At 38.3% G+C, this 13,805-nt stretch overlaps 1 protein-coding gene across 2 annotated transcripts in view; it reads right to left on the bottom strand.

The window, feature by feature from the left end:
• KCNH8 (potassium voltage-gated channel subfamily H member 8) overlaps positions 1-4,132 on the bottom strand; it is a 173,195-nt gene extending 169,063 nt beyond the window's left edge. For both annotated transcript variants that reach the window (XM_088164006.1, XM_014883348.2), the window contains exon 1: positions 3,931-4,132. In XM_088164006.1, coding sequence (XP_088020132.1) covers positions 3,931-4,006 — 76 coding nt within the window. In that variant the 5' untranslated portion in view covers positions 4,007-4,132. The remainder of the gene's footprint in view (positions 1-3,930) is intronic.
• Positions 4,133-13,805: the final 9,673 nt, after the last annotated feature.

The following is a 13,805-nucleotide window of genomic DNA, read 5'->3' as shown; positions in this document are numbered from 1 at the left end:
GGAATCTGATCACATGACAGGAGATAATGATAGAACTTCAGCTGTCATTTCATAGTATAACCATACACAAAATTGTTGTCCTTTTTAAAATACAAATTAAGAAGGCTATTTGCTGAACACTGTTCACTTTGCTCCCTGAGAAAGTCTCACAAATTTTCAGAAACAACCACCTTGGTGTGTATTTAATCTATTTAAATAAATAAATTGTGCATGCAGAATATTTATATACGTGTGTGTACATATATATGAAAACAATGGAAAATAATTTCCTACCGTGCAACTATTTCTAAATACTTTGCCTTATCTAAATAGGGTTAAGAAGTAACAGTATGCAAATTTTACATTCAAAAGCTTGAAGTGAAATAACTCACTTCAGACATTCAGCTTCATAATATTTGGTGGTGGGGATGATTATAGCTTTATATTTGAAATATTTTAACACTTGAATATGCTATTTTGTCTCAAAAATCTAAAAAGCAAAACAAAAATAAACCAACCAAAACCCCTAAACCACAAACCATTCATTTGAAAATGCTTTTTTTTTTTTTCCCATACAGGCAATAAACACATTGTTAACAGAGGGGGCAAAAAGTCTTCAGATGACTTTGGATGGCTTGCATTTTGGATGGGGGAGGGGAAGGTTTCATTGTGAGAAACCATTAACTTAAATTGAGATGTCAGGAGCACAAAAGATATTTTTGAGTTGGAAGAAGGTGTCGGTATAACAGCACATGGGCAGAGCCAAGAGCTCAGCCATGGAAATCCAGAGAAGTTGCTCTTCCACACGTGCAACACAGGTAGTGGGAAATTTGCAGGAGACCTCTGCAATCTCCTGCAAAGCTAATAGTAACCCCAAAATTAATCTAATTGCTTTCTTTAGCACATATTATTGGTTTTATGTGTAATGAATACGTATGTGTAACAAACTGCAAAAAAAACCAAAAAAACAAAGCAACAAAACAAACAACTGCTGGGAGAATTCTGAGCAGTTGAAGCACCTGCCAAGAACTTGTTTTATACATTTTTGAGATATGCAGTATTTCATAGTGCTGCTTAAAACTGCTAATTAGACATAAATAACTACAATAGTATAAAAAGTTCTGTCAATGAAATTTTGAAAATTCCGTGCAAAGCAAAGCATATTTTCTATTATCTGGAATCCCTTCTTGCACTTTTGCCCGGAATTAGAATTATCCCTCTTCTGGATTAAAGATGCATTGGTGGATTAGTCTATCACTGATGACAACATAATATATCCTTCCCAGAGGCTTAAACTGAAAAGAGGTCTGTTAACTACAGACCATATTAGAGCAAGAGCAAAGAAAGAAAGAAAGAAAGAAAGAGGATATTGGACACAAGACAGTATTTCAGCATTTAAATATCATCATGTGGGAGGTCAAAGTTTGTGAAATATAAACTCAGGTTCAGTGCCATGTATCAATTCCTACTCTTTCCACAGATTCTGTCGCTCCTAAAAACTAGTAAAACATGGGACTGATTCCTGCAAGGACTAGCCATGAGTATGAGTACTACTTCTAGATTTAACCACCTGAACAAGCTCAGGAACACCTGTCACACAGGCAATTAAAATGAAAATTAAATTGGCTTTAATTTTTCTACTTGATGGTCAGATATATACACACATATTGCAAAAATGTTCTTCTTTATCTGATTTTTTTTTGCCACTTAAAGAAGTATTAATTTTATATTTAAATTTAGCATATCCAAAGCAGCAAAGCAGATGAGCTGTTTTTGAACTGCAATACTTTCTATTTCTGAAACTTTGTTTCCGATGACATGAAGTTGATTCATCACTTTAACACCCTAAAGGAGATGTTATGTTATTCTGTATATTAAGAGACATGCCAGCAGTTTTCCACAGAATTGTATCATCCTGAAAAGTTTTTTCTAGATGTAAGACCACGTAGTTTGTAAAACATCTTTCCATGTGAACATCCTGGAATATTTCACATGCCAGTAATCATATAATGGCAACTTCTAGAATACACTTGTTTAATATTTGAGCCAAATTCTGGAAAACTAACTAAAAATAAATCTTTCACTGACTATAATAAATAGATAATGTGCCATGCTTTCTGGTGAACTTAAACACATAATTACATTGTTTTTCAATTTATCCCAGGAAAAAGTAGATGAGTTATTAGCATTAAATTTCAATGTAAGACGTGGGGTCTGTTTTTTGTTTAAGAAAAGGTCAGTCCTTCGCTTCATGAAGGTCAGTAAAATCATTGGCTTAAAAAGGTAGCTCAATTTGGGTATAGCATCTGGCTAAAAAAATAAGCTTCCTACCACACTTGCCTGTTGGTGTCACTGAGAAGATAGGGATTAGACATTTTTCTGGTGTTTTATTTAATGAGAGACCTGGATGTCATCACTAATGTTGCTTGCTAAATTGAATCTTTGAAGAACAGTATAGAATATGTGAAGTGTTTGTGTGTGCAGCTCACACGCTCTACACTCCATCCTTTGAAAGGAAACCATTGTGAAGGAGGAGGGTCCTGAGCACAAAGAAGGGAAGAACTGCTTTTCTGGCAAATGGTAGTATCAGCAACAAAACTCTAATAAGAGCCTCATGCTTCAATACGCAGTCAATGATACCCATACACTTTGTAGAAATAAAAGGTTGGAGGATGGGAGAAAGGACTTTGAGTTCTGTAGTCAAAGGAATTTGAAGGTACATCTAAGTAGTCCTATGAGAGATTGCTTTATAGTGAAGTATCAGTTACACACAAGCCTGGATCATAATTATCTGTGTATCCTCAGAGTAGCAGAGCAGTTATAATGCAGTTCTGTGCTTCTCTGCAATTGATCTCTGTGACTGCATCGTTTTCTTGACATTTTACAACTTACTGATTCAGTAATCACAGTTCAGTTATCTTAATCACACAGTAATTGCGCCATAGAGGAAATGTCAATACTCAATCAAGAAGATATCAAACCAATATAGCAATGTTTTCAGCCAAGAAACTGCTAACTGCAACTCAGATCTGAGTTTGTTTATTTTCCACTATCCACGCCTAGATTTCTTAAAAGGGAATTAAAGGGCAGGCAGTCCATTTTAGCCCAAATCTGCTATCTCCCTGCTCCTTTTATTTGCTTTATTATGCGCGAGCCCCGTTAAAGAAGTAACAAAAGTAAGGAACAGGCGGGTGCTCCCTCCCCCAGGGCCGGAGGGGGAGCACGCCAGCCGTGCCGGGGAAGGGGAAGGGGAAGGCAGCGCCCGGCCGGGGGAGCTGCCCGACGGGGCCGAGCGGGAGGAGCCGGGAGCGCCGGGAGCGCGGCGGAGCCCGGGCCGGGACCCGCCCGGCCGGGACCTGTCCGTGGTGCTGAGGCCGGGACCTGTCCGTGGTGCTGCGGCCGGGCAGCCACCGCTTCCAGAGCCACCGCCGAGGGACCCTTGGTCCCTGCCTGGCTGCCTCCAGCAACGCCCTGCAAGGCTGCTGTCACTGCTGAGCCCGATTCACAGAAATTCAGCTTTTAGGGAGATTTCGTACCCCCTCTAGGCTAGGGATACTTAAGAAAAAAAACAATCCCCAAACCTCCTAGCAGAGCCTTGCCCAGGCTCTGAGCGTGCCTTTCCCTGGCGGCCTCTCAGCTCCCCGGGGCGCGGGGGAAGCCCCTGCCCAGCGCACAACTTTCCTGCCGGGAGCCGGGCTTCAGCCCCCTCGGAGCCTCCGCGCAGAGCAGCGAAATCGGAGGGGACCTGGCGCCCTCCCCGCCTGCAAAGCTGTGGAGAAGCCGGGCAGGAGAGCGGGAGAGGTCGGGAGCTCCCTCGCCTCCCCCTCCTCACTGCCGGCTTCTGGTACCAGGGAAACCCGGGGAGGCGGAGGGAAGAGGAAGCTCCACCGTGTGCGCGATGCCCCCCGTTCATCCCCTCTCCAGGAGTCCGGAGCCCCAGCCCGCACTCACGTGTGCCGTCAAACCGGGTGGCGATGGTGTCGAGGAAGGTGTTCTGGGGTGCCAGTAATCCCTTCATAACCGGCATTTTTCCAGCGCGGTGCGAGGTTCCCCATCAAAGTTTGTCTACGAGGGTGGCTCGAGAAGAAAGTGCAGAGGGCGCCCGGGGGAAGGTAGGGAGGGAGGAGGCGGAGGGATAGGGAGGAGAAAGAGAATGGGGATGCCGCCGCGCCGCCTCCGGCGCCGGGAGCCCCCCGCTCGTCAGCCCCGGCCCCGCACAGCGCTCCAGGTGCGGAGCCGCGCCCCCGGCCCGCAGCGCCCGCTCCCCCTCCCGCGCCCCTCCGCAGGCAAAGGGGGAGGGCAGTGCCTGTGGAGAACCGCCGTGAGGGAAAAGGGGCTGGAGGGGAGCAGGGAGCTGGGGAAGAGCCACCTTTATCCACCTGTAGCGGAGCCGGGTGGGGCGGGGCAGCGCGGGGAGCGGCGGCCCCCGGGGGCTGCGGAGCCTCCTCCGCCCCCGGCCGACTCAGAAGCATTTCGGATCCAGCACCTGAGAAGTGTCCCAGGCATCTCAGCTCACAGGGACCCTGTTTTATGAGTAACAATATCGCAGGGTAAAGCACGGGCTCTTACTCTGCTGGAAGGAGAAACACCCTTGATGGATAGCAAATGCCTCTGGAGGTGCTCATTGGAGAGTGAGACTGGGACATGGATAATGCTCCACCAGTTGTGTGGCCTCAGGCATTATTTGCATGTCGAGGCTAATTCATTTATTTAAGGAATAGGCATTTTTCTGTGATTGTTAATACATCCTATAACATTGTTTCAACATTCTTCCCTGAAAAAATCCTGATTTTTTTTTTTTTTTTTTTTTTTGCCAGCCAGAGAGAGAATTAATACATATCCTAGCCCAGAGGGTCCAATGTGTAAACTCTAAGAAATAAATATGTAACAATAGTAATAAAGAAGTGGCATTCCACATTCAGACGAGTAATCTGCTCAGACTGGTACCATGGCTCTTTAAATGCTGCCAGATAACTCTCCATAGTACAGTCATTTCACTTACTGTAGCAGCAATGGCAAAACCCCCATGTTCTTTCATGATTAAAAGACCTTAGAGAAAAGAAATGGGACTACATTCCTTAATCTACAAAATCACTGTGCAGAGGAAGCCTTTTGGGTTCTTGCTATTTTACAGTCCTGCTATTTGTATTTCTTGCTATTCATGTTTATTTAGGATTCTCTCTTTTTCCAGATGGTTGGAAGACTTTGATTCCCACTTTTGAGCATAAGCACTGAGAGAGGTTACAAAATAGAAAAAAGGAGCTTTGATTACAACAGATAATGAAACATAAAAACCCCATAACCTCAGAAAATGCTGATACTCAGGGTTGCTAGCACAATATAAAGCCTAACCATGGTAACCTCACCTTGGCTCGAAAGAATGCAGCAGTATTTTGCTGAGATCATGAATCTGTCCAGTTGCCCTTGTACTAGAAGCCTTTCACAACAAACTAGTTGATATAGAGCTGCCAGATCAGTATACAGAAGTAGCATATGACTGAGAGATTGTCTTTACAGAAGTCTCCAAGACTTTGGAAGTCTCCAAGGTCTCAAAGTACTATCAGTTTCTTGCTACCTGATAAACTTCAAATTCCTGTCAGCCTTGTCCTTAAAATACACAATTTTTAATACTGAATGTCAGCAATTTTTAAATTTTCATTCTTTTTCTCCCATCTTCCAGTTCAATATAAGCAGAGTCACAAAATTAATTTCTATTGATAGTTTTCCATTTAGTCTATGGCTAGTTGGGTTTGATCACACATGGACTCACAAGTAAAATAGAGAAAATCTTGTTACAGTACCTGGAAAACCCTCAAAAGCATGATCAGGTTTTCACTTCTGACAAAGTGCTCAGCAACAGAGGTTGTTAAGATAAATCCAAACCTTTGAAACCTGACGAAAGACTTGTCTATGTTGTAGCCTGTGTGCTGCAATTGTGTTTCAACTTGCATTTTTTTCCATGGCCTGCCCAAACACCATTTAAGTAGGGATGCAGTGAAAGATAAAGGAATGCATTCTTTGTCCTACTACAGACAGTCAGGAGAAGTAAACCCATATATTCATTTAAACATATAAGTGTATTTCTCAATTTTGGTCATCACAAAAGGGTAAAGACAGTTTTCCAGGGGAGTCAAGTTGTTATCTGATAAGTCTGTAAGCCCGTAAATGGCCACACCAAATCAGAACTTTAATCATAGTGTTTTGAGGGCTGTATGACATAACAGCTTCAGTAAGTTTAGAGCTTTATTAAGAGCTCATGGAAATTTCTTAATCATGAGACAAAAAATGTTTTAATACAGCCTTAGGACTTAACTCGGACAAAGAATGCCAAACAGTTATGCAAACACACACCTCAAAAAGGATGGATAAGTGCCAGAGGAGTTACATGGCATATTCCATGTTGATAGGGGTGAACACAATTTAGTTATTGAAATTCACTACTAGCCAGGGGGATGTGATAGAAATGGCAGTGAAAGCTCTACCAACAAGGAAGTTCTGCTGATACACCAGAGGGAAGGATACCAAATTCTTTATAAGGAGAACATGCTGAAAGCCTCTTCATCTCTGAGAACTTCAGGAAAGAGGAAGGAAGTTTGCTGTTCTTCACAAGCACCCACAATCATGCCATACTGTTATAAATTGGTTATGGAAATGGCTATGTACTATGAACAATTAGTAACAGCTGAGCTCCTAAAAATTATGTTAGTGTTCTATGTATCACAAAGCAACCACCTAAATGCCTCTGAAGTAGAACTAATAAAACATATTACAAAAAATAATGTACATAAAAAGCCCCAAAGTACAAAATATGAGAAATTGATGTGCAGTATCCTATTTTGCACTTGTATTTAGCATATTCTAGAGACTTTCACTCATAAGAGTAATCCTCCTTAATAGAAACTGGTACTTTAGAGAGTTAACTGCAAAACACAGAAGATTAAAGTTGCTCAAAGCAGACAAATTTAACAGGCTGAAATTTCAATGAGCAAAGAAAAATAGTTAAGAAAAGCAGACAAGAACTGAGCATATGTAAGAGGGAGGTAAAAGGAGCAGCTGAAAGTTTGCAGTCAAGTCCTGGAAAATTATTTTTAAGCTGTAAATGAAAAGCAAATTAGGGATTCTGAATAGTCTTTTTTTTTTTTTTTTTTTTTTTTTTAATGTTCAAGGGAAATTAGAACACAAACCCAGGCAATTTTTACCTTGTGTCAAGAAATCAGCTTTTAATTTTGCAGTATTAATTTTTAATACCTGGGATATTTGGACATAGTGCCTAATATAATACTTATTTTTGCTGGAGAGGACAGGTAAGCAAGAGTTGGACAGGTAAGCAAGAGTTGGAATCTAACTTTGATTTTTGTGTATAAATCTATATCTAATTTAAGTAAATAGCCCAACCCCCATATTCCTGTCTTTTTCACTGTGCAGTATTTTGTTGAATTCAAAATCATAAATATATGTAAAAATATATAGATAAAAGTTACAGATAAACAGTACCAAGGCTGAGAAATTAAGGACTAATAACACTGCTACTACTCTTCAGGAAGCCATTAACATCCAGAGATTGCAAATGAAGTTTACTCAGGGGCTTACAGTTTAGACCAGAAGGAGTATCTAAGAAAATAAGGTTTGACACTTCAAATTACTCAACAGTATATAAATACAATCTCAGCCATACATTTCCCCCTATTTATCTACAGCTACTTGGCTACTCAACATTGCACATTACATTGTGAGGCACAATATAACCTATATTTTGCTTGTTACCCGGAAATGTGGGCATGGGCAGAGTTTTGCACAGAATATGTGCAAGGAGCAGCATGTTGCAGCATTTTTGGTCATAACGTTCCTTAATGTACGATTTAACCAACAGAACTTTTCCCAAATGTTGTTATTAATATACTACAACACCATGAATTACCTTATGAAGCAAGGAGTTGCTTCCCTGGAATAGCCATTTGACCTCAACTTACCTTCTACAATTATGTAAATGAAAGCAGATAGTGAAAATCAAATTAACAAGGACTGCCTGCAGCTTACTTTTGTGCTTGAAATTGCCACCCACTTATTTGTTTGTTAACCTTGGCCTCCAGTGGAAAAAACAGAAATTATGAAAAAGCCTGAAAATACTAGGAAATGGCAAAGAATGGCAACCTGCTGTTCCTCTGCCATGAACAGGTTAATTTAGTCTGAAGTAGTGTGTGTTAAGAATATTACCCTCGTAAATGATTGTTTTGCTTCAAGAAATGCTGGCCCCTGCCTTTTGTTGTGCATGAGCTAACAACAGAACTTTTCAAGAATAGAGCTGCATATTAAAACTGTGACAAACAAGGGACAGTTTGGGTTGAAGTTTAAATGCAAAGGCAGCACCTCTGGCTCAGGAGGAGACTAAGTTCCTATAAACTGGAAGAAGTGGCAAACAAACAGAAGAATCCATACATGATGGCAATTTGAAGTTAAGGATTCAAACCTCACTTTTCCTCTGCTCCTGGCAGAGACCCATGAAACATTCTGTCTAAAGCCTCATTTCTTTTTAGTGCTGGTGTTAAAGGATGCAAACCTGATGTTCAGAGACATGCCATTCACTAATGTACTGAAAAAGCACTGTGGTAGATGCACAAGGTTCTAATCATGCTGATATCACCATCGTATTAGGCTGCAATTTATGCTTTTGTTTCCTTTTGAAATATATAGGTAATAATTTCCTTTTGAAATATATAGGTAATCATGGATAAGGTTTAATTTCATTACACATATTTCTCAACTAAGTAGATTAATGATTTATACAATATTGATTAGTGTTTTGTATGGTTAGATAGCTGTTCATACATTCAAGGACCCAGGTTTCATGTGTCCATCAGATTTACAAAGAGAGAAGATGCTGTCTCTTGTTTCTTACAAAACAGAAAATTAATTAAGACCTAAAGGTAGCTCTGTTTTCAAACAACAACAAAAAAAAAAGGTTCAATGGTGAATAGACTATCAGATCTCAAAATTAATAAGATTATAAAATTTGTTTTCCTCTTTCCTATCTATCAAAGCAGAATAATAATTTTTACCTCCAAGGATTTAGTGGATATGATTAATGTTCACATACCAAAATTTCACAAAAACCTCTGATAAAGCTAGAAACAAATTAGCAGTTGTTATCGAAGAGATTGGATAGCATTCAGAAAGTTATTGAACCACATTTCAAATAACAAGGAATTAAGAAGATTCTCAATAGCTCTAACATTAATTGAGCACCATCATGTGGGGAAAAAATAATCATTGTTTATTGGAAAAAAGTACTGCATAAAGGAGAAATGTATCTCCATGCACAAGATTAGCATCTAAAGCTGAATAAACAATGTTTATTTTGAGTGGAATTTGGTTTTCATCATAAAACAAAACCAAAACCCCCACCAAACTAAAGCCAAAAACCCCCAAAATAGTGCTAATATGAAATAAAAAGTAAAATAAAATAGCTACACTACAGTTCTGGTGTTTAACCTTATAGTTAACTAAACAAGAACAGAATTTTCTTCTTAAAATTGTTCCAGTAAAATAAAGATAAAAAGAAAGTTGAATTCAGAAGGGACGGAGGCATTGTAATGGCTAATTTTGTATTTCCTGGGTATGAAAGACCTCATAAGCCTTTTTCCCTCACTGTGGCATTAGAGGAAATGCTGATGTTAAAGGATGTTGTATATTATTCCACATCTCATAAAAACTGGCCAAATCAGTTCATCTATTAGTGAGGAGTGTTAATTTTGTTCCAAATTATTCATTTTAAAAAGGATTGAACTCCCTTAGTGATTATCAAAATAGCTGTTGAGAATATTCTTTATAGCAATATCAGAACTTCACTTATTTATGACCTGGAGTTTAAAATTACTTCATTTTAAATTGTAAATAAAATGCAATTTCATTATAAAATGTAATCCATTATCTGCTTGAATTCAAAGAGTACAATACCAGAATTATTTGCAAGGCAAGATTGTGCTCAGAGAAAACAAAGGAGAACTCAGTCCAAAAGTTTAAGAGGTGATACTGATTGTGTAAGAGACATAGAAGGATGCTTTGAATGCAGAATAATCACAAACACAGGTTTTGAAATGGGATTTTCTCTTAAGCCATAAACATAATCTTCCTACATGCAGGTATAAAAAGTGATTCCTCCCACAGATCTCTCCAAGTTAATTACAAATTGTGCTACCATGCTTCCACACAGATATCCCCTGAACACTGAGAAATAGCTATCTACATTTGATGATCACATTCTAAATACCATTATTGAAAAGCTGCTCCAAAGACAGAACAAATTCCTTCATAAGTTCACCTACTTTAAAATCCTTAAACCAGATCAGTCCAAAATAATTTCTTCTGTTTCTTACCCAGTATTTTTGAGTATAATTTATATTGTGCTTAAGTTTCTTCCACATCACCAAAAATAACTCGCATGACTCAGCCATATTTTCCCTGACTTGCACCCGTGCAATAAAGAGCAGGATGAGACAAGACACACCAGTTGGTTTTACTTTATTAATATTTCTGGCTTGCAAAGTACCACAGATAATGCTGAAAGAATTAAGCAGTAGAGCTATGCTGGTCCCTAGCAGCGTTGTGGTGCTGATGTGAATTAAGATTCTGGTGGCCATCCATGAAGTGACAAGAGAGCAGGAAGTGACAGCAACATTGTTTGTTATAAATCACTGCAAGTCACGAAAGACTTCCAAGGCACAGAATACTCAAAAGGAAACAGAATAGTACTTCACTAGATGTCCCCTTCAGTTTTTTCAGTGCAATTGCCTTGACAGAGGATTCATTAAGAAAAAGCCTGGGTGGCACTACAGGGTCTTACTCCTTCTTTTCCCTTCGATTTTACTGCATTTTAAAAAGTTAAAATCTCATATTAAAATATAAGCTTAATGTCTAAACCAAGTTAAAAGCATTGGAAAATTCCAAGCTCATAATGTACAAGTATTTCTAATCACTTCATATACACAGAAATTAGTGCCATGATGTATGTACCTTTAATATACCTCTATATTAATATATAAATTAGACCTGATGTCTAATTTATCTAGCAAAAGCATCCTCCTAGAGACACATAGGTGAAAATTCTCTGATATTTAGGGGTTTTGATGATAAATATATCAATTATATGGCTTGTTTGGGTGTTAACAGTAATAGCACATTTTCTCTAAGGTGCAATTGGCAAGCTTTGCAGAAGTCAACAGCAATAACTTGAAGTCAGATGTTAAGTTTTACTTTAAAAAACTTCCAAAAGGAAAACGGAAATTCTCCCCATTACATAAGTATAATCTGCATAATTTGCAGTACCTTTTATAATAACAATAATTGGACTATATGAACTTAATTATTTTAGCATTGTTTTACACAGGAATGATTCAAGATTAATACTTATGGCAGGTCAAATGTGCCTTCTACTTCAATGCATGTAGTGAGTGACCTTAATTGACATGTACTTTAAAGGTATCTTGAGGTCTTTAATCTTTGCCATAGAAGATTATAAATACAATGATCACAGAGACAAAAAAGTGTATTTGATGTACCATTAAAGTGTCATAAGCAGTAGCTTAAGAAAATTCCCAAATTATTAGAGAAAAATGTGTTTAAAATATATTACTATAGTTGCAAAATACCTGTCTATAAAGTGTAAATGCACTTCAAAAACCCCAATATGATTTATTAATATAAGTACAGACTTACCAAGATCAAGTGCCTTGCCAAGAATTAGTTGAAGCAAGAATAAATTTTTCAGGCCACTGAATGTAATAATGCCTTTTCCTAATTGGAAAATAGGAAGTGAAGGGGACAAGGAAAAAAAAGAGAAGTACTGATTTAAAGAATATTTAAAGTGGGTTAGAGTTTTTTCGAGAATCTTTGCATCAACTAGACTAAGTAAAATTAGAAAAGATTTTGCAATACATACAACTTTTCAGAACTATTAGAAAGGTGACATTTTTCACAGATTTTAGATAAAACTTTTGTTAATTAGTTCACCTTACATGACTTTTCTATTGTACCAATGATGACCAAATTTTCTTCTCACTTAAGTCAATGGCATGTTTGTTTAAAAATAAATTGAAAACCCCTAAAAAACAAAAAATCCTCCACAACCTTTTGTTTTGCAGTAAATCTTACTTTGACATTACAAGTTCATCAGAAGACAACAGTTAAACTGCAAGTAATTAAGGAACAAGAGTCTAACTTGATCCATCAAGGCTGTAACAGATCAGCCTTAATACTGATTGATTTGCTTTTTAATCTTCTCCAGCTCATCAACTTCTTTTCCGTCTTAATAAGAGTTTCATTAGTTGTTCTTCTCATGAGGCCATTTAAACGGGAGAACCAGTGGATACTTCAGCAGTCAGAAGTAATGTTTCTCTACCTAGAAGATACTTCAAATCTTCACAAATAAATTGAACAAACTACCTTGTTTTCACCCTTATTAGAAAAACATATCTCTTACTCCCTTATTTAGGAGAGATTTTCATAAATATGTCTTCCTTGAATGTGTACTTTGAGTTAGACCTTTGCAGAGAGGAGCACTGAAAAGGGATAGAGAAGGAAAACTGCAGGAAGGAAGTTACACTATTCAGAGAAAAATATACTCAATGACTAAGGCAAAGAATTGGCAAAGAAATCCTGCAGAAGCAGACAGAAAAGGAAACATCTAATAGGTGCAAGTTACCATGTTCGGCATAGGACTGAGCTTTAGACTAAATCTGTTGTGCAACACACGTGACAACAGGCAAAACAGGGTTTAAGTAGGAGGAGATAAAATCGAGGGAGAGGAGAGTGGGCAGCACACCAGGTCTAAAAATGAACAAGATTCAAGCAATGTTTAATCGTGAAGTGGCCAGGAAAAAAGGAAGAAAAGAAAAAAAGAAAAATACAGCATTTTTGTCTCTAGCTGAAATGGTTGTGAGAATGTAGAAATCAGGATTAAGGGGAGTTTTATTGCTGCAATCACATCCATCTAGTCTTTGTGTGCTCTTCTCACTGAAAACCCCCAACAGGGCAGAAATAGGTTATTTTTGGCTTTATCTGAAGAAATGAATCTTGAACTCCAGTCAGCTCCAAAATACACTACAAAATAGTCTGCATGACACTTTGAACCTGAAAAATCCTTGCTTTTATTTAGATTTTGATCTGTCCATTTTTTTTTTTTTAATATTTCAAAGAATTTGGGATTTCAGGTGTGTCAATCCTCTATTAGCTTACCATCTATATAAAATCTTCCATTATACTTTTATATGTTCCATCTATAAGCAGTGCTCTGATCCCACAACGGATCCAAGCAAGTAAAGCCTCAGGTATGTAGAGCTCTCTGCATAGGAAAATTAGTATGGCATAGTAAGTAGGTGTAAGGATTAGACTGAGGATCATATTACAGGATTAGGGCAAATACACATGCAATGGATTTTGTAGGAAATGACCAGCCTTGCAGTAGATGCAGCCTCAGAGTCCTATTTATAGTATAATCTACTCCCTAGTCAGGTTGAATTAATATCCTTATCCTTTTTGCATAGACTAGTTGGCATATTCTTGGTACAATTTTCAAGACTAATCTTTTATCTAGGATGGCATTTGCTGTTACAGTGCAGTTTAAAGCTCAGTACAGAATTTGTATCAGCACTTTTTGTCCCATGAGGAACTGAAATTAAAACATTAAAATAGATAGTGTAGCCATTGTCCCGAAAAAGCTCACAGCTTCTTCCAAGCTCATAATAACTGAGCAATATAAAATCCATGGGCACTTTATAAATATTGTTCTGAGATTTCTCGGCCATGGAAAAGGTTTCCCAGGTGTTCTTCTG

Source organism: Sturnus vulgaris, chromosome 1 (genome assembly GCF_052056855.1).
Source record: "Sturnus vulgaris isolate bStuVul1 chromosome 1, bStuVul1.hap1, whole genome shotgun sequence".
Taxonomy (NCBI): Eukaryota; Metazoa; Chordata; class Aves; order Passeriformes; family Sturnidae; genus Sturnus; species Sturnus vulgaris.
Note: the sequence above shows the minus strand (reverse complement) of the source record. Positions and strands in the feature narration are given on the sequence as shown.